At 40.8% G+C, this 26,254-nt stretch overlaps 2 protein-coding genes across 2 annotated transcripts in view; both read left to right on the top strand.

Annotated features, from left to right (window-relative positions):
* Positions 1–26,254, top strand: part of b9d1 (B9 protein domain 1) — a 310,365-nt gene that overhangs the window by 92,068 nt on the left and 192,043 nt on the right. The gene's annotated exons all lie outside the window — the stretch shown is intronic.
* Positions 10,837–26,163, top strand: LOC132954340 (myosin-1B-like). Its single transcript, XM_061026878.1, has 39 exons — positions 10,837–11,040; positions 11,325–11,468; positions 12,598–12,754; positions 12,834–12,861; positions 12,940–13,048; positions 13,174–13,266; positions 13,337–13,400; positions 13,485–13,583; positions 13,680–13,783; positions 13,861–13,999; positions 14,529–14,647; positions 14,835–14,984; positions 15,081–15,251; positions 15,332–15,638; positions 15,869–15,945; positions 16,279–16,366; positions 16,451–16,568; positions 16,986–17,109; positions 17,239–17,375; positions 17,858–18,113; positions 18,189–18,431; positions 18,517–18,693; positions 18,802–18,947; positions 19,401–19,491; positions 19,586–19,975; positions 20,067–20,193; positions 20,370–20,488; positions 20,638–20,834; positions 20,976–21,159; positions 21,352–21,517; positions 21,612–21,736; positions 22,021–22,329; positions 22,494–22,697; positions 22,901–23,026; positions 23,156–23,326; positions 24,113–24,217; positions 24,819–24,914; positions 25,509–25,640; positions 25,749–26,163. Exons 1-39 carry the CDS (start codon positions 10,837–10,839, stop codon positions 25,767–25,769), a joined length of 5,817 nt encoding a protein of 1,938 aa, XP_060882861.1. The 3' UTR covers positions 25,770–26,163.

Genomic DNA, 26,254 nt, shown 5'->3' with positions numbered 1-26,254 from the left:
TTAAAGAAACAAAAACCTGGAAAACACTTTTTTTTTATAGATGGATGCCAGGAATCAGAATAAGTTATGTATATAGTAAGCTGATTTTTCTGTCTCTTCCTTAAGTGAGGGTACAGGAAAAAAAATATTCATGTATTCATATATAGACGTGATGAAATATGCTGGGTTTTCTGGGTCACACACCCAGATTTAGAGTGAGTCAGACACTTGTCAAATGCACACACACGTTCATATCACACGCTCAAATCACACAAGGAGCATGCCGTGGAGGACAAGCAGTGATTGAGATGCAGAAAGCCGGGAGATAGAGAAGGAGATGGAGAAGGAGATGGAGAAGGAGAGAGAAACATGAAATCCCTCCTTTATCTGGAGTGACTGAGAAAAACTGAATAAAGCCAGAGGCAGGGAAAGATTGAGAGGCAGATATACAGTGAGAGACATGGTAACATTAAATCTCCAAAGACAAAATACTTAAGATACTAACCTAACCCGTCTGTTTCTGTGCAGCCTTTCTCGCGTTAGAAGTAAATGTAAAAAAAAGAAAACGGGACCAGTGTAGTTGTGTAATTTTTTTTTTTTTTTTTTTAAACTTGAGTATTTTCCTAAAACAGCTGGGTATTGTAGTTTTTCCACAATGCTTCTTAAACTTCTTTTAACTACAGCCCACCTTCTATCTACAGCAACATCGATCTTGACTTCCGTTTACGAGCCACCACAAATATATCAATGTTTGACAAACGAGCTAAAATGCTATTTCCAGCTCAGAGGCAGATAGCCTTCTTAAAGTCTATTTATTTATTCTATTTATTTTGAAGTCTTAAAATAACAGATAGATTTCAAAGATTGAGCCCAGACTTCTTGGTCAGCCAGTTCATTCTGCTTTAAAGCATTTTAACAGTGGGCTTAATGCTTATTGGCTCGCATTTGGAGCCAGCCTCTTGTGGACAGTCAAGGAACTGCAGCACTTCCGCCTAAGCTTCAATTCAGCTTGTTTCAAACAACCCTTCACTCAATGGGATTTAACCAATAGTTGCTGCCACAAAGAAGAGTGAACCAGCCTGTTTGACAATCTAGTAACACGATTCTGTGGTTTTAAGGTGATAGCTGACAAGAAGAAAGAAGAAAGGCCTCCAGAAATAAAAAAGGGTTCAAGTTTCATAGGTGGATAAACACAGAGTGTCAAAGGCTTTGTCTGTATAGTACTTAATTGCACGTTGACAACATTTTGCGAAAGCAAGGCCTACAGGGTACAAATCTTATAACCCGATTTGAGTAATTTTAACGACTCAGCATTTTGCAGTCATTATTTAGTTTATATTTAAGTTAAAGTTAAAAACTTCTGTTTCTGCTTTAAGAAAGACCCATTTTTTTTATCTGTTATATAACCAAAATACTGAGTCTGTGTTTTCCTTTCTACAGTTTGTGTCTTCTTCTTGGTCTTTTGTTGTCTATAGTTAGAAGACTTTTTTAGAGCAGGAGGGTGGAGGCCTGGTTGGTATGTAGGTGGGGATAGATAAGAAGCAACCCAAAGGCAAAAACATGCACCATGCAACAGTAACCTGTTCTGTCAGCGTGGCTTCATAAGCTCAACTGAACTTTATTTGTTTAGCACCTCTCATACAAGCATGCAGCCCGAAGTGCTTCATAAAGAAAAAAAACCCAGTAAAAATCATTTATTTTTTGTTTGTTGAAGGACTTTAGTGTACATGATCAAATATTAGAAATTTAAAAAGAAAGTTAAGAAAGAAAGCCAGATAAACACTGATAAGGGTTCTTTGAAAACAAGATATAAGCTCCAAATGAAAAGTCACATTTAAAGGGATTATACAGTCTACACACACACACACACACACACACACACACACACACACACACACACACACACACACACAGAAATAGAGAAAGAGAGTCTTTGATGAGAATTTTGGTTTTGTGGATGATTGGATATGATGGTTTTGGCTCAATCCAAGAATAGAACAATACACATCCATAAACATTCATATTTAAACAGAAGGCATCCCTTTTTCCCACAGGTCATTTATATGGAGATGAGAGACTTTTAGTAACCGCAGGAGGACTCTCTCTCTCTCTCTCTCTCTTTCTCACTCTAACACACACACAAACACACTCACACACACGAGAGTGGCAACAGCTAATCATAACACCCCCCATTTAGCTGAGCCCTCCAAGTTCATCATAAATGATAATGCCATACTTCCAGTTAGCCTCTGGGATCACAATACAGACTAGGATGACACAATGGGCACACACACACACACACACACACACACACACACGCACACAAAGTGATGACTCAGTAGTCTTTTAGGTCACTTGGTATTGGACAGCCCTGTGGGTCAACTGGCAAGCAGATGAACTCAAAGTTCTGTGGACACGTTGCAGGATCATGAAAATGTGGACGTTGATTAACAGATGTAAGGTTTGTGACTGTGTTGCTTTGTGTGTGTACTTCATTAGTAGTGGACAGGGGAGGCTTTGGTCTGTAATAATGTTGATGTCAAAAATATCCACCACATATGTGAGTCATCTTTTAATTTGAGTGTGCTCATGCTCTCGTGGTCCTCTGGGTAATGAAGTGTGCAATTAGACTGTAAGGACTTCATTGGGGACTAACGAGGCTTTATTCTTCTTTTCATGTGACAATGGCTAATGGTGGGAGTAGAGGTTGTCAGGTTTCAACTTCACATCTCTGTTGGTCTCTCTTTTATAAAAGCATAATTTTCATGCAAAAAGCTACACCAAAAGCTGTGTTATCTTAAACTACTGGGGACCACGTCATCGTATGATGGTGTCCATAATCACACACTCACTTCACTATTCCCCCTCTACCTTATAGTGGACTCATTGTGCCCCACATGCATTAAAAAAAAATATGTACAACAAATGGTCACTAACCCTAGCAACATATACCATCATGCATTGAAGTGCAAAGGAAAACTGCAGCTGGATGACAGCAATTACATCTTCATCGGAATCCAGCAACGTGCTTTGACAGACAGTGACAGTTTTATTGTGCCATTGAGCTCACTAATGAGAAATCCTTTAAAGTAGGGCTAATTATTTTCACTCATAATTCAGACAGCACTACAACTAGCGAACTCCCGAGTGAACTATATTGTAATTACTGGGTGATTTTGGACACAGACATGGTCTCTGATGTCTTAATAATAATACATTTTCTTAGCCAGGACTGAGTAGACTCGCCTCTTCTTTTCAGTCAGTATAACCAAAATGTATCTTCTTGGTTTGATCTTTTCACGGTAGCTTTTCAAAGCAGTAGGCTGATTGCCTCATGTACCAACATATCCAGCTGTTGACCTGACATTGAAGCATGCAGACATATGAATATGAGATTGGATCTCTCACTGGCTGCAAACGACTTTCAGTCTGGGAGATAGTCAGCAAATCTATAGAAACGATTTGAAATTAGAAAGCACTTACCAAATAAGAGCAAATGTTACATTGGTAACATGCTACGAATTAAAAATAAATGGTAGAGGAAAACAAACAAATGCATTAACTGCAAATATGCTGCAGCACATCAGTGCAGAGTCAAAAACACACAAACCTAGAAAGCAAATCCAAAAGAAAATCTTTGCCTAAAGATTCTTTAATGGAAGTGCTCCAGGCCTGTAGGTTGCGCAAAGTGTTGGCTGCGAGGCGGAGGAGGAGGAGGTTCTAAGGCTTGCGGGTAGAGACTCTACTGGGCTTCTTAAGAAACTCTATTGGGCTGTTGCAGCATGTTGTCTTTCTCAGCCACCGGATATTTTCCATCACTAAATGCTAATTAGATGGCTCATATCTTAAACAGACATAAACACACTGTTCCAAAGAATGCAGTTAATTTGCACTAAATAAAAAATCAAAAGAGAATAAATAGCAGTATGAGTGTAACTGAACTCTGTGCGGTCAGCTGCTCCTCGTTGTTGTAAGCTGGTGTGAGGAAAGGTGGAAAAACCACTGAAGCAGCATTTCAACCAAGGAAAACAACCACAACACATGAAATGTGTCTTGGCAGGTTCCAGGTGCTGTAGGGCTCGCCCTGTCTCACAATTGTTTTGCTTTACAATAGCTTCATCTCTCTGGCTGTAGGAGTAGTTTTTCTGCTTTCCTCAGGGAACATCAAGCACAAAGCAGCGTGGCTTCAGATGCTGACTGCAGCGATGCCACAAAAAACAACTCTCACCTGCTCTAATGTACCATGGAGGCCCTACAGTTTATGATACCAGCTGACAGGGTGTCCAGTAGACTCAGAGAAAGAATAAATAAGTGAGATTATATCAGAATCTAGTCACGTAAAAATAGAAATACCTCAGTTGTTCCTGCGGTTTAAAAATGTACTTGTATGTGATGTTTTGTTGTCGCACCTCGCCCCGTTGAATAATCTGTCTGGATCTGCTGGGAGACAGTGCGTGAGAGTCAGATGATTTATTTCACATGTCAGTCCGCTGTATGGGCTTGATTAAAGACTTCAAGTCACTGATTGATGCCAACTCGAGTTATTTTTGCTTTAATTGTTCCGACAAATATGTGATCATTTGTTTTATCACAGGAGAAAAATTCTGTTGCATAAATAGTCCAGTAGGAATTGAACCCAAGCTCCAGTCTGTTAGTGATTCAGGAAATAAATGTCCACGGGTCTCAAGAATTCTAGGTTAATATTTAAGTAAAAATAACCACATTAGATATTTTACTTTTTTCCTGACTGAACACTTTCTGAACACACTCTTTATCCTCATCTCAATCTTACTGCAGAGTAAAGGGTGCTTTGACTGTAATCAAAACATCTGTTTGTTTTTGAAACTGAAGCCAAGCCAGACACAACACTTTGCATGATGGAATCCGCATTCCAACCCTCACCTGTTGTCGTGAGCTCTGGGTCGCAGACACAAGCAGCTGAAATGAGTTTCCACTGAAAGGCAGCAGAGCTCAGCCTCAGAGGGAAGGTGAGGAGCTCAGACATCCAGAGGGGGCTCAAAGTACAATTAACCTGCTAAGCATGCATCAACACTTCCTGACCCGGCTGGACTTGCGGAAAATGGATGGACGGACCGATGGATGGCCAGACGGTTGGTTGGATGGTTGAATGGATGGTTGGTTGGTTGGTCGTTTGGTCAGATGGACGGACAGAAGGACAGTTGGATGGATGGATGGATGGATTAGCTGTAAAATATGGTTGAAAAACAGGAAATGTGTTAACAACAAAAACCTATACCACTGGAAAAGGTGCATGAGAGAAATCTTTAATTGGAGGGCTTCAGGGTTTTTCTTTATTTGTATGAGCTATCCCACTTATCAGGTTAGGAAGCCAAAATACCCCGAAAGAACCCATGCATACACGAGGAGAACATGCGAACACCACACTGAAAAGCCCCTGTCTGGATGCGGATTGGAAACAGGAACCTACAAACCAGGACCCATCTTGATGTGAGGCGACAAACCACTGCACCAGACGGCTCTCTGGAAGGACACGTGTCACCGAAAAACTCTGTTGAATGAGTAGCCTGAAATAAATGTGACGCGTCTTTTCCCGATATTTTACTCAAACTTCTTACCGTCTTCCATTACCGCACAAAAAAATGTACTCGTTAAAGCGACGGTTTGTTTGAAGCTGGCTGCCGGTCACACCACATTCTGAAGTTCAATGAGGTGAAAAAAACTCAGGTCAAGTTGTGACGTGTTTTAAAAAAAAAGTATGAAACATGATTTATGACGAGCCAGGCTTGGTGGTGTACACATCAGGGCCTCCGGGTGGATGACTCGTCAGCAGATTTGCAAAAACAATGTAACGCTGGTACTCTTCTTTGTCAAGGGAGCCACACCTGGGTTTATGAGGATGGAGAGTAAACCTTCTCCAACATCTCGAGAGAAGCTCAAGGCTAACTGGCATGGTTAGAAAAGCATTTGACGACTCCTCTTTGTTGTTCTTATGCCACAGGAAAAATCAGACTCCAATGGCGCGCACAAATCTGATGAGAACTTCCCTTCAACCAACCAATCTGGGAGAAAGACAGAGGACCAGGATTGTGGATGTGTCGAGACAGAGCAGCAGGGAGGGTCTGGAAAAGAAGAAAAAAGAGCTTAAGGTCACAAACGCACTCACGCAGCATGCTCTTGCCCACTCCCTCTTCTGGCATGCATCTGATTGTTGGAGTGGCATTTAATTAATCCTGTCAGAAAAGGTTTAGAAAAAGAAGAGCGGAAGGGAGTGAACAAAATGAAAGAAATAGACAGGGGGAAATGACTCTGTTGGAAGCTCCATTTGCCGACTGAAAAGCAATGAATTTCATTAAAGCAATTTAGTTGGCAAACTAGTTGTTCTAATTTTAACTGTGTTTTCATGCTACACGAATGCTAGTGCTGGATAAGCTAAATCAGCAGCATGTCATGAATAAACTATGCCATGTTGGGCTGTTATTTGCTCCATTACATTGTGGATCTCTTGTGTTGCAAATCCAGGTGTTGAAAGGCAATGTGAATCCCCTCCCTTTGTAGCAATTATCAAGCCCTTGAGCAAGGTATTCAACTCCTGCAGAGAGGCGCAGGAGAAGACTTGTACAGGTGTTACAGTGTGTCTAATGCTGCTCCACGGAACACATAATAAAAGTTCCTGCCCAGAATCAGGCAGGAACAAACATCCTTGAGAATAAAAAGACATTTAAGCCTTGATGTCAAAACAGTACTTTATATTATGAGAGATCACCAAGGGCGTAGGATGTTGGTAGTGGACAGTAAGGATCCATTTCCGTTAATAAATCCTTGTACATTTTCCAAAAATTAGAGTACAAAAAGCAGATGTGATGTTGCACGTTCACCTGCAGAGGCTCTAACAAGACACAGCTTTAACTCTGTTTGGGTAGTCAGAAGACTTGAAAAGCGCTATACAAGCTCAAATCCATTTATCATTTATCTACCACATGTGCAATACTATGAAAAAGTCTAAACTCTGAGCAACTGTCATGAGAAAGTGGAACCATAGTCTCTCATGTCTCAAGTTTATGCTGCATAATTGAGAAACATATAGGGGCCTGTAGGGGTGAATTCATTGTGATTTATATTCAGGGCTGGCAGGAGTCAGCAACAAAGAGCCAAGTGCAACAAAGCCAAAACAGGACACAACAATGATGTGTGGTTTCCTTTGGAACAGAAGCTTGTGCACCCTCTCTAACCACTGTGCCCAATAATAGAGACAGAAAAACTCTCACTACACCTCACTTCACTGACTCTTTAGTACACAGCACCTGCAGGTGATATGTCAGAGTCATGGATTCTTGGGCCAGTCATGTAGACTTAGACAGGACACGATCCTACATTCATGAAAGTTTGAGTTTGTATTAAAGAGGTGTTGAATCATCTTTATAATCAATTGCATGGCTGTAGTTTCAACATAGACCGCAAAATTGTGCAGGGAAAGGGAAAAATGTTACATAGGGACACTGTCATTTAATGCCACATCACAAACGGTGGGATGGTAAAGGACTGAATTCAGACATGGACTCTGTCTCCCTCTGGTGGAGGACAAGCTGAAGTGCGCTATATTGACCACTGTTCTTGCTGTCTTTAGGAGACATCTGCATCAAGGATGGTCTCTTTCCTCAACTACAGCTACAGCGTTTACAAAACTACAAGTCCCATAGGTCCTCACCTGCCCTTTAATCAGGTTGACCTGAATGTCTTGCTGAAACAGTCACAGTGTAGGATGTCTTTAAAAATCCAACTCACGATGCAATCATGGTAAATTTGGCTTATTAATATTTAAGGGAGTTTTTTTTTTAAACATAGATAAAAAAAATAATACAACTTTTATTTATACTTTCAAAATGATCTCTCTTATTCTCTGATTTAGAACATGTTCAGCCTCTGTTAATGTTTTCCCTGAAAACTTTTTTTTAGGTTTAGATGAAGACAATTTTAAGGCATAACCTGTAAATAAAGTTTAAACACCTTTTTTTGTTGTGTCACATAATTTAAAATGTCAAAACGCGTTGAAGCTGCATGATCAAAGAGTCTGATGAAGAAATATTTGACTGAGCATCAAAGAGAAACTTAAACCTGCGAGCTAAACCACTCAGATGCTAAGCTAACTATCCTGTGTGTCCTTGCAGTGGCTTCACACTGACACGACTTTGACGACACCTGACTGTCTAACTTTAGCCAGAAACAACAGAAGAAGAAGACACTGGCGCTGTGACTGGTAGATTGACTTATGTAAGGGAAAACAATGTTCTTCTCTGTTTTTATTTTAGGGTCCCTTTGTTAAAGTTTCTTCCTACTCAAGCTTTGGTGTCTGAATAGCCTCTCAGCTGTTTGTTGTAATCCTGTAAATAAAGACAATAAATCCTCCTCAGATCCTCTTTGGAGGTCGTCTGCTCGTTCTGTCCGCCTTTAATCTCGTCTGTCTGCAGTTTAACCTCCAACATGTCGACTTTAACACAGAATGCAGTGAGTGTATGTATGTGTGTGTGTGTGTGTGTGTGTGTGTGTGTGTGTGTGTGTGTGAGAGAGAGAGAGAGAGAGAGAAACTAAAGAGTAAAAGTAGACTGATTACCTTTACAGTCATCTTAACCTTCAGGGAGTAAAAATCAGCTGACAGTAATAACCTGACGATTATAAATCATCTGACAGGCTGTTTTTTTTTTCGATGTTGTTCTGTTTTAATTTGAAGGGCATGAATTGAATATTTTTTTTGATTTGTTAAATTAAACTGCAACGCAAGAAAAGACAACCAACATGTGTACAGCAACACTTTACTCTACAGCTCAATCACTTCATAATACTTAATGAAGCCTACAATGTGTTAACTGTGTAAGAAATACTCAAATGGATTTTAAAAGCCATATTATCATATTACCGGTACCTTTTTTTTATCTGTGAAAGTATGTTTTTATTACAAAATGTATTTTTAAAGTTGATGAACTCAAGTGTACACTGTAAAATTCACTGTGTTAAAAAAAAGTGCAGCAGGGAGGCAACACATAGTTAACTTGACTCAGGGTGAATCTTTTATGAAATTATTATTGTTCTTTTATTATTTTATGTTTTCCTAGTGTTTGACAGTTTAGCACAAACACGCTGTGGATCCATTTCAACCATCTCCGTTTCAATATTTAACAGTGTGTTTTGTATCTTTCTGCTTTAAACTCAAGACATTTTGCTCTATATGTGACTCTGCTGTTCCAGTTTATTTTACTTTTTAATTATCTTCCATATAGTGTTATTGTAATAAGCTTTGAAATACAATTTATTGGATTATTGCGTCTTGTTTTTCATTTATTATTGTCCCATTTAAATCACTTTGACTTGTCTTCTTGATCTAAATTTATCTCAATGACTGATAAGATATTAGCTGTATATACGTAGTTAGTTTGTTTTTATAGTGCATTTTTATTATTTCTACAGAATATACTCTTTCCTGTACAAAATGTTGTATCTCCGTGTTGTTCAGATGTGTCAGTGTGTGTCTATATTTAGTCTGTTATTGTCTAATCCTGATAATGAGCAGGTGTGTAACTTCAACTCTTCATGTCCATGTAAAGAAAAGCGACTTCACACTGAGGACACACTCACATATAAATACACTCAGACTCTTCATATTGTCGATGACAAGGTGGGAAAAAACCTCTGCATGAGTATTTGACTCTCAAAGAATAATCAATACCTTTATTGTGTTGTTAAACTTCAGGTTAATCTTCAGACTTTTCCTGTAGGATCATTCTGCAATAAGAAGGTGAGTCTGAGCTGAGTTTTGGATTCTTTAGAAGTTTTTCCCTGTTGTTAGTCCTGATATCAAATCTGCCGATACAGAGGACATATTATAATATAGAATAATATTGGGATCGAATATGTACACACAGTGTGACCAATGTGTACCTCAGAAACAAAGAAGAGTGTTTGTGGGAGAAAACCTTTTAAAACATGGAAAAGACACTAAAACTATTTAAAGTTTAGAGAAAACCCATTTTATGTTTGTAACTTTACTAATGTGAAGTTGCAGATGTGAAGAAAAGCGAAAGTGTAAAAATATAACAACGTTTGATTAATAATCTGAAATAATCCTTTTAAATTTGGTCTCACAGAATTATTGAACCTTAGGCTACACAATTCATGAAGACTGAATTATCTGTCGTCACCTCAGGAACAAAGCAGTGTTGATAAATTTTTTTTTAAAAAACTTTAAAACTTCGGATTATTTTAGTGAAACAGTTAGGCTACCTTGTTTAAATTTAGAGTATGACCATTTGCTGTTTAGTATGTAACTTTAGTAATTTTACGTTACACATGTGAAGAAAAGTAACTTTGACTTTTTGTCTGATTTCTTATTTACACGGTAACTTGGCTTTAAAAAGTCCCAACATGTAAATAATCCAAACTCCCGTTACGTTAGCTTGTTCCTAAACTGCAGACACACATTTTTTAACTCAGCACAACTCCATTTAAAAATAATCATGTTAGGTATTTCTGTTTCACTTTTTTTCCACTAAGTTCTTTCAAGAAAATTCAATTATTTCTTTGACACATTTTACTCGGTTCATGAAGGTGTTTTAGTTTTAACCCCCTGATACATGAGCAGATATTAACAGACTGAACTTGTTGTCATAGCAACTGTTTAATCTCCCAACACCTATTGACTTCAGACTTCCTCTGATTAAGATGACTGCCGTGGTGACACTGTTCTGACAAAGGACATCAACTTGGAATGAAAATGAAAAGATCATGGTTTTGAAGCTGATCAGATAGTATGTGATGGATGACTTAAAAAGTAATAAAATGTAAAAAATCAGCTGTTGTTTTTTTTGTGTCACTCAGGTGTGAAAGATGAGCACAGATGGAGAGATGTCCATCTTCGGCACAGCGGCTCAGTTCCTCAGGAAGTCCGAGCGTGAGCGGGTGGAGGCTCAAAGTCGCCCGTTTGACAGCAAGACGGCGTGCTTTGTCATCGACGACAAAGAGCTGTATGTGAAGGCCAAGGTCACAGAGAGAGAGGGTGGGAAAGTGACGGCTAAGACGCAGGACGACAGGGTGGGTGAAGGGTTTAACTAATCAATAACTGCTGATTGATCTGTTAATTAGACAGCGATCACTGATTGAATGACCCTTGACCCTTTATTCGTCTTAAATTTAACCTTCAGATTAAAGAGCTTCATCATCAGTCACATTTAGTTTTACCTGAAGCACAAAATGCTGCCTTTATTCTCTGCAGGACTTGTGATTGTTGAGCATTATGTTTTTAAAACCTTTAGTTCTTTAACTTGTAACATCAAATGTTCTGTCTTTTTTTTAAAAACAGTGTTTTGTGTTTTCAGACTGTGACCGTCAGAGAGGATCAGGTGTTTCCTATGAATCCTCCAAAGTTTGATAAGATCGAGGACATGGTCATGATGACGCACCTTCATGAGCCCGCTGTGCTGTTTAACCTGAAGGAGAGATACGCAGCCTGGATGATATACGTATGTGATAAAAATATAATGTCAGATATGAGACAGTTTGGTTTAAAGAGCCCATATTATGCCCTTTTTGGGGTTCGTATATTTAATCTATGTTCCTACTTTTGTACGTTCACAATAGATAAAGTTAGAAAAAAGTGTCTGTTTTCATGTACTGCTCCTCCTTGCTCCCTCTACGCTCTGAGTCCGTCAGCTACGCTCTGCTGAGCCCACACTGTTAGACCCCACGTGGGCCAAGTCTGCTCTGATTGGTCTGCCGATCCGCTCTGTCGTTATTGGTCAGTTGCTCAGCACGCTTCTCGGAAATTTCAACATGAGCTGCAGGGCTTGCCACAACGAGCCAACGGACTTAGATCAGTGATCTCACACTGACAATGACGCCGCACTGACACATTTTTTTCGAGGGGGGCTAGAACCGAGCGTTACATGCAGCTAATGCTACAGCTAACAGGAGGACGTAGGAGAAGCTGCGTTTCCGCGGACTTTGAATTTTTGCACAGAGATGTGCCTAAACATGCACAGGACACTTGGAAAACACACTAAAGGGCATATAAAACCAGAAAAAGCATAATATGGGACCTTTAAGAGCGGGAAAAGATGGAAAAAACAACTTGGTGTTCTTTAGCGTTTCTAATGTGAATGATTGTACATTTCACAGGAAATTTGAAAAAATATTTATTTGTTCAATCTAAGGTGTAAACACAGTCAAAACGTAAATACACCCTAGGCTAAGCCTTAATAAAGCTATTAAGAGCAACTAAGCTAAATAAAGACAAAATATTTGGCATAATTTCAACCCATTAACACTAAGAGTCAATACTTAGTTAACAGTTTATGTCTGAAATTATCAAAAAGATGAAACTGAACCAAAGCAATGGCACATAAAGAGGTCTGAGGCTAATGGCTAATTGTTTAGCATTCTTAAACATTCTTGAATATGATACAGGTTTATAATTCTCAGAGAGTTGATTGTAGGGTAAATTTTTGGTCAATGTGGTAAGTATGATTCATCTTTTAGAAAAAAGATGTTAAGATACAGCAGTTAACGAGAATCTTTATTCAGGAACAAACCAACATAAATGCTAGCTAGCTAGCTACAGTAGCGGTATCAGATATTTTCTTGTGTTCACAGACGTACTCGGGGCTCTTCTGTGTGACGGTGAATCCTTACAAACAGCTGCCAGTCTACAACCCCGAGGTGGTCCGAGCCTACAGAGGGAAGAAGAGGATGGAGGTTCCTCCTCACATCTTTGCTTTGTCTGACAACGCCTACCAGTTCATGCTAACCGGTACGTTAGCTCCCTGACTCAATGCTAACTAATGACTTTATCACTGTTTCTCATCGTGTGTCTTCTTTCATATATTTAGATCGAGAAAATCAGTCTATCCTCATCACGTGAGTTTACAGCACATTTCACATATAACACATACAACTCAGAATTGAATAAATATAAATGTTCTTTTTGTTTTTTAGCGGAGAATCTGGTGCTGGAAAGACTGTCAACACTAAGCGCGTCATTCAGTATTTTGCAACAATTGCAGTTTCTGGAGACAAGAAGAAGGAGATGAGCAGTAAATATAAGGTGAGCTCACTTTGACGGACTGTAAATTCCTTCTATTTCATAAATGAGTTTTTCAGATTAACATTGATTAATCTGGCTTCAGAGTTGTTTATTATTACTTAAATGTATGTTGTATGTTGGTTAAGGGGACTCTGGAGGACCAAATCATCCAGGCTAACCCTCTGCTGGAAGCTTTCGGAAATGCAAAAACAATGAGGAACGACAACTCATCTCGATTTGTGAGTCAGACGGAGGATTTTTTTTTATTCAACCTGAGTTTATTTAAGATTTATTCTATTTTTTTAACAGGGAAAATTTATCCGAATCCACTTTGGCACGACCGGTAAACTGGCCTCTGCCGACATAGAAACATGTGAGTTTATAGACGTATTCTGTATATTTATAGACAATGATAAATAATGTCCGTGAACATCAACGGGGATTTTCTTGGTTTTAGATCTGCTGGAGAAGTCGAGGGTGACGTTCCAGCTGGCGGCTGAGAGGAGTTATCACATCTTTTATCAGCTCACCTGCAACAAGAAGCCTGAACTCATCGGTAATGTGATCAATTATGTTGGAGTTATCATTTGATTATTAACCTTCTTGTTTGCCACAGACCGTCATAGAAATATATTTAATTTTATCTCCTTAGAACTGCTTCTCATCACCACAAACCCATATGACTTCACATTTATCAGCCATGGAGAAATCGCTGTGAAGAGCATCGATGATGCCGAGGAGCTGATGGCTACAGACGTGAGTTAAGACACAAAAAATATCCTCTTTTTCTTTATTTCTACCTGATGTTTTTTGTTTCCCTTTTTGTGACACAGGAGGCCATCGATATTCTGGGCTTCACCAACGAAGAGAAAATTGGCATCTACAAGCTGACAGGAGCAGTGATGCATTATGGGAACATGAAGTTCAAGCAGAAGCAGCGAGAGGAGCAGGCGGAGCCCGACGGCACCGAGGGTGACGATCATCCATCAGATTGAATCGAAAGAAATAGAAATAATCTGAAAAAAATGAAAGCTCCTGTGAGGATTTATTTGATTGTTTATGAAAGATACGGAAATTTTAGTGATTCCTCTCTATGACCTATGAAAGCAAAAGAGATCATCAGCACCAAGATAAACCGTATCATGACGAGAGGGTGGGTAGCTTAGGAGAAAGGTGGGGTTAGCAAACCCCAAGTTTTCAGCCAATGAAAATGCTGTGACATTATTTGGGAGGCTAACTTGCTAAAAACAGACTTGAACGAAATTAACTTCATTCATAAATGTAATAATCTAAGTAAGAAGTACACTTGTTTTCTCAAAAAATGGAGTTGCCAACTCCCTGCTGGACAATTGAAGAAATGCAGGTGTTTTCGCCCCCCTCAAACCCTGACGCTCCTTTTCCTATAAAGAGTCTGTGGCTTAGGGTTGATTTATTCATTATGGCCAAACAAAGAAACGTTTATTATAACTTAAACATTTCATGGTTTGATTTTTATTTTCAGAGGCTGATAAAGCTGCCTACCTAATGGGTCTGAACTCTGCCGACCTGCTGAAAGGACTCTGTTACCCCCGAGTCAAAGTAGGGAATGAGTACGTCACTAAAGGACAGAATGTGCAGCAGGTAAGACTGATTATATGTTATTTAGGTGATAAAGCATTAAGTGGCTGGACTTTCATCTTTTTTTTTTTTTCCTGTTCTGTGCTGGTTTTTCAAACTGATGCCAGAAAGACAGCCTGTCAGATTTACTCTACTTTGTGTTCTCTGTATAGAAATGATTAGTCATGTCTTTCTTTAACTCTGTCTGCAGGTTTATAACTCCATCGGCGCTCTTGGTAAGTCCGTCTACGAGAAGATGTTTCTGTGGATGGTCATCCGGATCAACCAGCAGCTCGACACCAAACAGTCACGACAACATTTCATCGGCGTCCTCGACATCGCAGGATTTGAAATCTTTGACGTAGGTGTCCAGAGTCTTTAGATTGTAATTCTTCTAACACACTTTATTATTAATTATGTACTTTAATAACAATTGATCTTGATCATTTGTGTTCAGTACAACAGCATGGAGCAGCTCTGCATCAACTTCACCAACGAGAAGCTGCAACAGTTTTTCAACCACCACATGTTCGTGCTGGAACAAGAAGAGTACAAGAAAGAGGGAATCGACTGGGAGTTCATTGACTTTGGGATGGACTTAGCAGCCTGCATCGAGCTCATTGAGAAGGTGAGGTTTTATTCAGTTACTGTTGATTTTAGATCTTAAATGAGTGTTTATGTTGTCATTAATAAACCTTGTGTTTGTAGCCGATGGGGATCTTCTCCATCCTGGAGGAGGAGTGTATGTTCCCCAAATCTACGGACATGTCCTTTAAGAACAAACTGCACGACCAACACATGGGGAAGAACAACTGCTTCCTGAAGCCCAAAACAGTGAAAGGGAAGCCCGAGGCTCACTTCACTCTGATGCATTACGCAGGAACAGTCGACTACAACATCAGCGGCTGGCTGGAGAAGAACAAAGACCCTCTGAGCGAGTCGGTGGTTCAACTCTACCAGAAGTCCTCGGTCAAACTTCTCTCCATGCTGTACGCCAGCTTCTCCGGGTCTGAAGGTACGCTTGTCACATAAAGTCAATATTTCTATAAACTTTGGTTTAATGTCATCATTTATTATAAAAAAGTAAATATCCCTCCCAAAGGTTAACAAATACAGATTTGTGTTTATGAATATTAAATAGAATCTAGAAATTCTCAGTGTTTTATACAGTTATTAACGTGTCATTAATGCAGATTGTAATTGTTACTGACCACTGTCTCTGTGCTTAATGTGTTATTCATGCAGAAGCAGCTGCAGGAGGAGCCAAAAAAGTAGCCAAGAAGAAAGGAGCATCTTTTCAAACTGTGTCAGCGCTGTTCAGGGTACAATGCTAATTTACGCCAGCCGAAATGTTCCTGGCAACATAAAAAAACATCACATTTAAAAGTCAAAATTAACACACTAAATCTTGGTCTGATTCTTGGCACATTCATCTAAATGTCATCAATTTCTTTCAGTCGACGGATCTGATCGTCTGAACATCCAAAAAAGTCAAATATATGCTACATTTTAATCCCAGAATCTCATTAAATGGCTGAAAGAACCAATAATCTCATAACTGTCAGAAACTGATCAAATTCATACTAATGTGCTCAGAATGAAATCTACACTAAATAAAAAAAAATAAACAAATATTCTTCATCATTTTCTTTCAGGAGAATCTTGGGAAGCTCATGACCAATCTGAGAACGACTCATCCTCACTTTGTGCGCTGCCTGATACCGAATGAGACCAAAACACCAGGTCCTTCTGACGCCCCCCCTCTAATCATGTTGTAACACTGCAGAACAACACGTGTCAAATGAATTATCGAACCTTTCATCTTAGGTTCCATGGAGAACTTCCTGGTTATTCATCAACTTCGCTGTAACGGCGTTCTGGAGGGAATCCGGATCTGCAGGAAAGGGTTTCCCAGCAGAATCCTGTACGGGGATTTCAAACAGAGGTAGATCAGGTTGAAATAATCTTCACGGTGACGCCTCCATACTGACAGAGTTCACATTAAAATATCTCAGTGTTTGGCCTTCATATTCACAAATGTAATTGAAATATGTCACAGAGTCACAGCCTCTGTAATGATAAAGTTGAAATACTTGACAGTGTGGGGTTGCGGGTAGTCTAGTGGTTAGTGCACGCGCCCCATGTATGGAGGTTTAAGTCCTCCAAGAGGGCAGCCCGGGTTCCAGTCTGACCTGTGGCTCCTTTCCTGCATGTCATTCCCCTCTCTCTCTCTCTCTCTCCTTGATTTCTGACTCTATCCACTGTCCTATCTCTAAATAAAGGAATAAAAAGCCCAAAAATAAACCTTTGTAATATTTGACAGTGTTAATGCTGTATATAATTCATAATTATCCTCCTCTAGATACAGGATCCTGAATGCCAGTGCGGTTCCTGAGGGACAGTTTATGGACAACAAAAAGGCTGCAGAGAAACTTCTGGGCTCCATCGATGTTGATCACACGCAGTACAAGTTTGGACATACAAAGGTTTGAATTATTCTTTATTTACAGACCTCTAAAAGTAGACATGTTTGAAGCTAAATGATCGGCACAGATAAATAACCTGAAGTATAAAGATGATGGTTGTAATGGTGAATATTCATCTTTGATTTGAAGGTCTTCTTCAAAGCCGGTCTGCTCGGGGCTCTGGAGGAAATGAGAGACGAGCGCTTGGCTCAGGTCGTGACGTCGACTCAAGCTTTGTGTCGAGCCTTCCTCGTCCGGGTTGAGTTCCAGAAGATGATGGCCAGGAAGTAAAAATAACAAACGCCTTAAGAGTGAAAACTACACATGTTGTTGTACAAAAAAACGCCTGCTACATCAATGCTAGCAGCTCTGTGAGAAGTCAGCACAAAGCACCAGCATGCTAACATCAGGCTTTTGGATTTAAAACCTCACATTGAATTAAGAGTTCAATGAGCCCATGATCACAACCTCAACAATCATAATGTATTTTCTCTCAAATTAAAATCTGTTTCACAAGGAAGTTACAGCATTGTCAGCAGCTCTAGCAGTATTGCTATATGAGCTAAATGCTAATTTTAGTATAAGTTGCTCAATGACATTACTACAGTCTGCAGGGACCTGGGTTGGGAAGCGGAGGGTCGCCGGTTTAAGTCAAGTCAAGTGCCCTTGAGCTATTCACCAAATCCTTCATGTTGACGGTTTGAGATGCTCATAAGAATATAATGACAAGACGTAGATCGAGTTGCTAATCCCAGTTTCTCTCCGACAGGGAGTCGATCTACACAATCCAGTACAACTTCCGCTCCTTCATGAACGTGAAACACTGGCCCTGGATGAAGCTCTACTTTAAACTCAAACCTCTGCTGAAGAGCGCTGAAGTCGAGAAGGAAATGGTTCAAATGAAGGAAGATTTCACAAAACTCAAAGAAGACCTGAGCAAATCTGACAACAGACGCCGAGAGCTGGAGGAGAAGATGGTCTCCATCGTACAGGAGAAGAACGACCTGCTGCTGCAGGTCCAGGCTGTAAGTCTGCTCGGTCTCCATTATTAAGATTAATTAACCATATGTTAGCTGTTTAACTCTGACTTATTCTATCAGGAGGCAGACAGCCTCCAGGACGCAGAGGAGAGGTGTGAAGGACTCATAAAGAGTAAGATCCAGCTGGAGGCCAAACTGAAGGAGGTCTCAGAGCGGCTGGAGGACGAGGAGGAGGTGAATGCCGAGCTGACGGCCAAGAAGAGGAAGCTGGAGGACGAGAGCTCCGAACTGAAGAGAGACATCGATGACTTGGAGCTCACCTTAGCCAAAGTGGAGAAGGAGAAACACGCTGTGGAAAACAAAGTAAGGGATTCACATATGGGCACAGACTACTGTTGATGTATCATCATGTTAAAGAGGATTGATGACATCATTTCTGATTGTTCAGGTGAAAAACCTGACTGAAGAACTCATGAGTCAGGATGAAAACATCAGCAAGCTGTCAAAGGAGAAGAAAGCTCTGCAGGAGGCTCATCAGCAGACGTTGGACGACCTGCAGGCCGAGGAGGACAAACTGAACGCTGTGAGCAAAGCCAGGACCAAACTGGAGCAGCAGGTGGACGAGGTGAGATCGCTTCAATCCACATTATCACTGTCATTAACATCTTGTGTATATGTTTCAACTTGATTAGAAGAAGTTTTAACATGTTGATGTTTAACGTGGTGGTTTTAGATGGAGGCGTCTCTGGAACAAGAGAAGAAGATCCGGATGGATCTGGAGCGAGGGAAGAGGAAGCTGGAGGGAGATCTGAAACTGTCTCAGGAGTCCATCATGGATTTAGAGAACGAGAAGCAGCAGCTGGACGAGAAGATGAAGAAGTAAGTCTTTCTGGAAAAACCTGGTGCTTTGGACGGAGGTCTACATTTTTACTGTTGTTTTGTGTTGGTGGTTTCCTTGGCGATGGTCTGAAACTTAACATATTTCATGTGTATAGTACGAAATCTCAACTAAGTTACACTCTGACTCAGAGGTAGACTCGGGGGTGTCTCAATTGGAAGGTCTCAGTTGATCCTACCTCCTGCACTTCTCATATTGATGTGTCTTTGGGCAAGACACTGAACCTCAAAGTGTTCCCGATGGAATTAACAGCGATTAATGAACACTGAGGCACTTCTCATAGCGGCCTCTGTCATCAGTGTTTGAATGTGTGTTAGTGGGTGAATGTGACACGTAGTGTAAAAGAGCGTTGAGTGGTCAGAAGACTGTGTCAGTACAGTCCATTTTCTTTTACCTGTGATGGATTTAAACTCATAGGAAGTTATATTTTCCAGGAAAGACTTTGAGTTGTCTCAGCTGCAGTCGAAGGTGGAGGACGAACAATCTCTGGGTGTTCAGCTGCAGAAGAAAATCAAAGAGCTTCAGGTGAGGATTCAGACTGGTTTCATTATGAAGTGATATAAAAAAAGAGAAATGACTAAAGATATTTTTATCATACCTTTCTGATCTTCATCTTCAGGCTCGGATCGAGGAGCTGGAGGAGGAGATCGAGGCGGAGCGTTCGGCTCGAGCCAAAGTGGAGAAGCAGCGATGCGACCTCTCCAGAGAGCTGGAGGAGGTGAGCGAGCGTCTGGAGGAGGCGGGAGGAGCGACGGCCGCTCAGGCCGAGATGAACAAAAAGAGGGAGGCGGAGTTTTTGAAGCTGCGCAGAGACCTGGAGGAGAGTTCGCTTCAACACGAGGCCACGTCCGCCGGGCTGAGGAAGAAACACGCCGACAGCACGGCCGAGCTCGGGGAGCAGCTGGACAACATCCAGAGGGTGCGACAGAAACTGGAGAAGGAAAAGAGCGAGCTGAGGCTGGAGCTGGACGACTTGGCCAGCAACATGGAGAGCACGGCCAAGGCAAAGGTTAGCCTTTAAAATACTGCTTGTTTTTTTTAAATTATTATTTGGTCCATTTAAACATTTTATATAATAAATCTTCACCTTTTAACTCAAGATCAACTTAGAGAAAATGTGCCGCTCGCTGGAGGATCAACTGAACGAGGTGAAAACTAAAGAGGAAGAGCATCAGAGGCTCATCAGTGATCTGTCCAGTCAGAGAGCTCGACTGCAGTCAGAAAACGGTGAGAAATATTCCATCACATCTGAGAAAATAAACCAATCACTTACGCATGGAAGAGCGTCAGGAAAAGAAAGGAGGAAGGTTTCTTTGTTTTGCCAATTTGAGAATAAATTCAAACTTTCAGTATCTGTATCATTTTTTTTTTCATTTCTGCTTTTTTCTACATTTGTCATCCAGCTGAAATGTCTCGTCAGCTTGAAGAAAAAGAGTCTTTAATGTCACAGTTAACCCGCGGGAAACAGGCGTTCATTCAGCAGATAGAGGAGCTGAAAAGACTCCATGAGGAGGAGGGGAAGGTGAGCTCAGGTTAATTAAAGAGTCGATGTTGGAGTATTGATCGGAGAAAACTGAAGCTGTATGGAACATAGAGACAATAACATTTTAAAGTTTGGTCGTGCTTTAGGTGTTTTAAAGTTGAAGTGGTGTTTCTGCTCTGTCCCTTCAGGCGAAGAGCGCTCTGGCTCATGCTCTGCAATCGTCTCGCCATGACTGCGAGCTGCTCAGGGAGCAGTACGAGGAGGAGCAGGAGGCCAAAGCCGAGCTTCATCGCTGCCTGTCCAAGGCCAACAGCGACGTGTCTCAGTGGAGAAACAAATATGAGACGGACGCTATCCAACGTACCGAGGAGCTCGAGGAGGCCAAGTGAGAGAAACTAACTCGTCACCCTTTAGACAGGATGATTATTTAATGGTTTTACTTTGTGCAGGTTAACAGGATGTGATCTGGTCTCATGGTGTGTGTGTGTGTGTGTGTGTGTGTGTGTGTGTGTGTGTCCACCTGCAGGAAGAAGCTGGCGCTGCGTCTGCAGGAAGCAGAGGAAGCGGTGGAGGCGGTGAACTCCAAATGTTCATCTCTGGAGAAGACGAAGCAGCGTCTGCAGGGGGAGGTGGACGATTTAATGATGGACGTGGAGAGATCGAATGCTGCTGCAGCTGCTCTGGACAAGAAGCAGAGAAACTTTGACAAGGTTTGACATTTACACCAAGTTTATGACAGAATTCATCAAGTGTTGTTTAAAATGCATGCTGAGGGTTTGTTTCCACCTAGTTTAAAATGCCAGAAAAGTTCTAGAAAAGCGTCGTTACTTTTGTCTACATTATGTCCAGATGTTCTCCTCACCTGGTTAGATAAATACTGAGCTGTAGTGTCCTTCCTGCAGGTTCTGTCTGAGTGGAAGCAGAAGTACGAGGAGGGTCAAGCGGAGCTGGAGTCGGCCGTCAAAGAAGCTCGAGGTTTGGGAACGGAGATCTTTAAGATGAAGAATGCCTTCGAGGAATGTCTGGAACAACTGGAGACGCTCAAGCGAGAAAATAAAAACTTGCAGCGTACGTCGGCACCCTCCTCTTCCTCTCATCGTGAATACAGAAAATGTTTTTTTAAAGGTGGGGAAAGTAAAAGCTTTTCACTCTCTGTTTTCAGAGGAAATTATGGATCTGACAGAGCAGCTGGGAGAGACGGGGAAAACCATCCATGAGCTGGAGAAGTCGAAGAAACAAGCCGAGCAGGAGAAACTGGAGGCTCAGACGTCTCTGGAGGAGGCTGAGGTGACGGGGAAAAAGAGAGAAAAAAAACAGATTAAATTTATTTAACATGGCTAAACACTGTCCAAAACCATAATGACTAGTGCTGTGTGGCCGCTTGACTTTCAATAAACCTTGACTAGACAAATGACTGAAATAACAGTTAACCTCAGGTTTTATGATTGGAACGTAGCAATCATCAGAGGTCAATTCTGACTTATTTTGCACATGTTTAACTGTTTAGCTGGCTGATCACTCATAATCTTAATCTTAAAATCTCAAGAGATTCACTTATCGTCTTCTCCCAGGCCTCCCTGGAGCACGAAGAGTCCAAGATCCTGCGAGTCCAGCTGGAGCTGAACCAGGTGAAATCGGAGGTTGACAAAAAGGTCGCAGAGAAAGACGAGGAGATCGAGCAGCTGAAGAGAAACAGCCAGAGGATCGTCGACACCATGCAGACGAACCTGGACGCCGAGGTCCGCAGCAGGAACGACGCTCTGAGACTGAAGAAGAAGATGGAGGGCGACCTGAACGAGATGGAGATCCAGCTGAGCCACGCCAACAGACAGGCTGCCGAGTCCCAGAAACAGCTGAGGAACCTACAGGGACAACTCAAAGTAAATATAGAAACATTAATAATGAGTGTAACATCCAGGGACAGCTCAATGAGACAGATATAAATGTGTTTTAACATTTGTTAATTCATCAAGGAGAAACATTTAAGAGGAACATTTAAAGACAGTCTGAGAACGCAGAGCTGTTATTACTTCTATCCAAACAGGAAGTACAGATTCACTTGGACGACGCTCTGAGGAGCAGCGAGGACATGAAGGAGCAGGTGGCGCTGTCGGAGAGACGGAGTAACCTCCTGCAGGCGGAGATGGAGGAGCTCCGAGGGGCTCTGGAGCAAACGGAGAGGAGCCGCAAGCTGGCAGAGCAGGAGCTGCTGGACGCCAGCGAGAGGCTGCAGCTGCTGCACGCACAGGTATAAAATATATGTCGAAATATAATCAACCTTCACCAAATTGGACTTGTTTGCTTTTGTAGTTCATGAAGATGAATCTGTATCAATTTCAGCCTGTTTTTATAAACAGTTAAAAACTCCTCTCATGAGATTTTAAGTCTTATTTTATGTATGATTATCTTCCTTTACATTTCATGTCCAATGATGTAACATCTGTCTGACAGAACACCAGTCTGCTGAACAGTCGGAAGAAGCTGGAGGCTGATCTGTCGAATATTCAGGCTGAGATGGACGACAGCGTTCAGACAGCGAGGAACGCTGAGGAGAAAGCTAAAAAGGCCGTCACTGATGTAAAGAAAATTAAAGATTTATCATTAATGTTAAAACAAATATGATACATTTACGATTTAAAGATTGTGTTATATTCTCTGCTGCACACACAAAAATCTAGTTATCAGTTATTGTACGTCTCATTGCAGGCGGCCATGATGGCTGAGGAGCTGAAGAAGGAGCAGGACACGTGTGCGCACCTGGAGAGGATGAAGAAGAACCTGGAGGTGACGGTGAAGGACCTGCAGCAGCGACTGGACGAGGCCGAAAACATCGCCATGAAGGGCGGGAAGAAGCAGCTGCAGAAGCTGGAAGCTCGGGTGACGAGTCGTCCTTTTAACTCATTCATCAAAACGTTTCTCTGCTTCTGTTGGAATCCTTTTTTTGCTATTTCTTTATATTATAGTTGTTAGCGCTGTTGCCTCAAAGCTAGAAGGTTCCTGGTTCAAACCCCAGTCTGACAGGAGCCTCTCTGTGTGGACTTTGCATGTTCTCCCTGTTCATTCCTGGGTTCTCTCCCACAGTCCAAATTTGTATTTTTTTATTTAACCAGGTTGGTCTTTTTCAAGGGAGACCTGGCCAAGACAGGCAGCAGCAAAAACACAAAGTCACAGACGGAAATACAAAGAGAGACAAAGTACAATTTACAAAGCACAAAATTTTGGATTAAAATAGAACCATCTATGAGTCATATCAGGGAATCAGTTGTTCAAACAGCCGAGTCAAAACATCGACATCCTATAGAATCTGCTTCCATGTCTTTCATTTTAGATTTAAAAACATTTAAGGACACCAGCTCCTTGAGCTTTAAGTCATTCTGCAACAGATTCCAGGCTGAAGGGTGCAGAGTACCCAAAAGCCCTTTTCCCAATTTCTGTCCGAGCGTTTGGGACAGAGAGCATAAAGACGTCCTGAGAACGCAAAGAATACTGTCTGGTTCTCTGCGTGATAAAAACACATATATGAGACATGCTCGTTAGGTTAATGAGTGACTGTAGATTGCCCGTAGGTGTGAATGTGAGTGTGACTGGCTGTCTATCTCTAGGTCTTAATGTCATGTATTAAGTTAACCAACTGTCTTTAAATGTCAAACACTTTGTCTGCAGGTTCGCGAACTGGAGACCGAGGTGGAAGCTGAACAGAGACACGGATCAGACGCTGTGAAAGGAGTGCGTAAACTGGAGCGCAGGATTAAAGAGCTCACCTATCAGGTAAACTGTCAGCATACCTGCTGCAATTTTTCATCCGGAAGTTATAAAATTGAGAGTCTCAATTGTCAGTCAGAAGTGAAAAAGTCTTCAGGTCATTTATTCATGTATAGGTAGAAACTAATTCTGAAAATACTTGAACTGTAGTGAGATAAAAAGTGATCAATCGTCTGACTGTGACATGTTCATATCGACCTCTACTCATGAGTTCAACTTTCATTTGTGACCTCGTCTATTAGCAGGATTTCTGATCAGCAATGCCATATTATAACAAACTCCCATGAGTCCTCGCTAATTCATGGCATCATCCAGTTTAATCTTCAGTCATTGTTTGTTATTTTGTGTTAACACAAATGTCGTGTTGGATCTGAATTAAACATTTTCAGTATTAGAGTCAGATCTAAATAAGACAAACAGGCTGACAGATGGAGGCAGAGAGCTGCCTTTAGATTTGAAGGGAGTGCTGTATCAGCTGTTACTGGTATTCAAAAATCAGCTTCCTCCTTTTGCAAAAATATCTGTCTCTGTAGATATCTTTTTGACAGTGTTGTCAGAGCGTGAGATATCACAATCTGGGTAAGTTTATTTGATTTTTGCTGTTCAGTCTGATGAAGATAAGAAGAACATGATGAGGCTGCAGGAGCTGGTGGACAAACTGCAGCTGAAGGTCAAAGTGTACAAGAGACAAGCTGAGGAGGCTGTGAGTCCCTTTACCCATCACTATCTGAATTTATTATTATTATTATTATTTATTTATTTTGCAGTCAAAATCCAGGTCTGACTCATTACTTTTAAAATGATAATAAGTATTAATACTATTATTATTGTGTTTTTATATTTATTAGAATTGTATTATCCGTATCAATTTCTGATTGTATTTTTATTATGAATTACTTGTATTATTGTTATAATTGTAATAAAAGTATAATAAATAGAAGAAGTAGTAGCAGTTGTAGAATTTAATTATCAATTTTATCAGTCGTACTATTTGTAGAATTAATTTTATTTTTAAAATCTGTTTTAATCATTGATTGGCTCTCGTTGTGTTGTATTCATGGGGCCACACGAGGGCGCCAGTGTGCATCTCAGTGCTGATTTACTCACAGGGCCTTCTCACCGCTCCTCCAAACCGCTCCTTACCCACTTTCACTCAGTTTGCATAGTTTGGGTAGGATGTAAAATCCAAATTGTCCTTTAAGATCAGCAGAATTTACATCTGAATTTTTATCAACAGCTTTTTACATATTATTAGCTCTTTTGTTATTACTTTTTCATTCTTAATTATTGGTTACAGGAGGAGCAGGCCAACACTCACCTGTCAAAGCTGAGGAAGGTGCAGCACGAGTTGGAGGAGGCCGAGGAGCGAGCCGACATCGCAGAGTCTCAGATCAACAAGATGAAGGTGAAGAGTCGAGACCTGAACAAGGTGAGTCAGTCTACCTTCTGAAACACTCATTCTTGTGTTGATCACAGAGTCATAGTCATCCTTGTGAACAAACATCATGTCCTTTCCCTCTCATTTTCCTACTTTCAGAATAAAGACAGCGGAGAGTAGTCTCTGGTCGCCATGGTGACGATCAAGTCTGCTGTGTGTGTAAGATAGTCTGCAACATACTCTTAACATGTATTTATCTATTTTGCTTTGAAAGTCTTCATGTGCTTGAGTCATCCTTCAAATTATTCTATTTCCTGGACGTTCTGAAGTGCGACCAGCAGATTTAAAAACAGAAGTATGTTTATATATACTAAGCTAGGCCTGCTGTGATCTGTTGTCTTGCTTTTCACACACACAAAATGTGAATGGAATTGTATTGTTTGAATAAGAAACCAACACTAGAGGGCGCCAAACAAACTTTTAATCTCTACATTGTGGTTTTAAAAAAGGATAGTTAATAATGATGATGGTGTTGTTGTGTAGCTGATGTATGTTGCCTTCATTATAATAAATATGTGTTAAAAAATACTGTCTGTGGTTTCATTGATTTATACGTTGTATACAGTATATAAAGGATTATTTTGTACCGGTTTAATTAGATATGA

This window comes from Labrus mixtus, chromosome 20 (assembly GCF_963584025.1).
Source record: "Labrus mixtus chromosome 20, fLabMix1.1, whole genome shotgun sequence".
Taxonomy (NCBI): Eukaryota; Metazoa; Chordata; class Actinopteri; order Labriformes; family Labridae; genus Labrus; species Labrus mixtus.
Note: the sequence above shows the minus strand (reverse complement) of the source record. Positions and strands in the feature narration are given on the sequence as shown.

Coding starts and splice junctions, on each gene's coding strand:
- LOC132954340 (XM_061026878.1), top strand. CDS start 10,837: ATGAGCACAGATGGAGAGATGTCCATCTTCGGCACAGCGGCTCAGTTC. Junction 11,469..12,597: donor ACGCAGCCTGGATGATATAC/GTATGTGATAAA, acceptor TTGTGTTCACAG/ACGTACTCGGGGCTCTTCTG. Junction 20,194..20,369: donor TCGACTGCAGTCAGAAAACG/GTGAGAAATATT, acceptor TTTGTCATCCAG/CTGAAATGTCTCGTCAGCTT.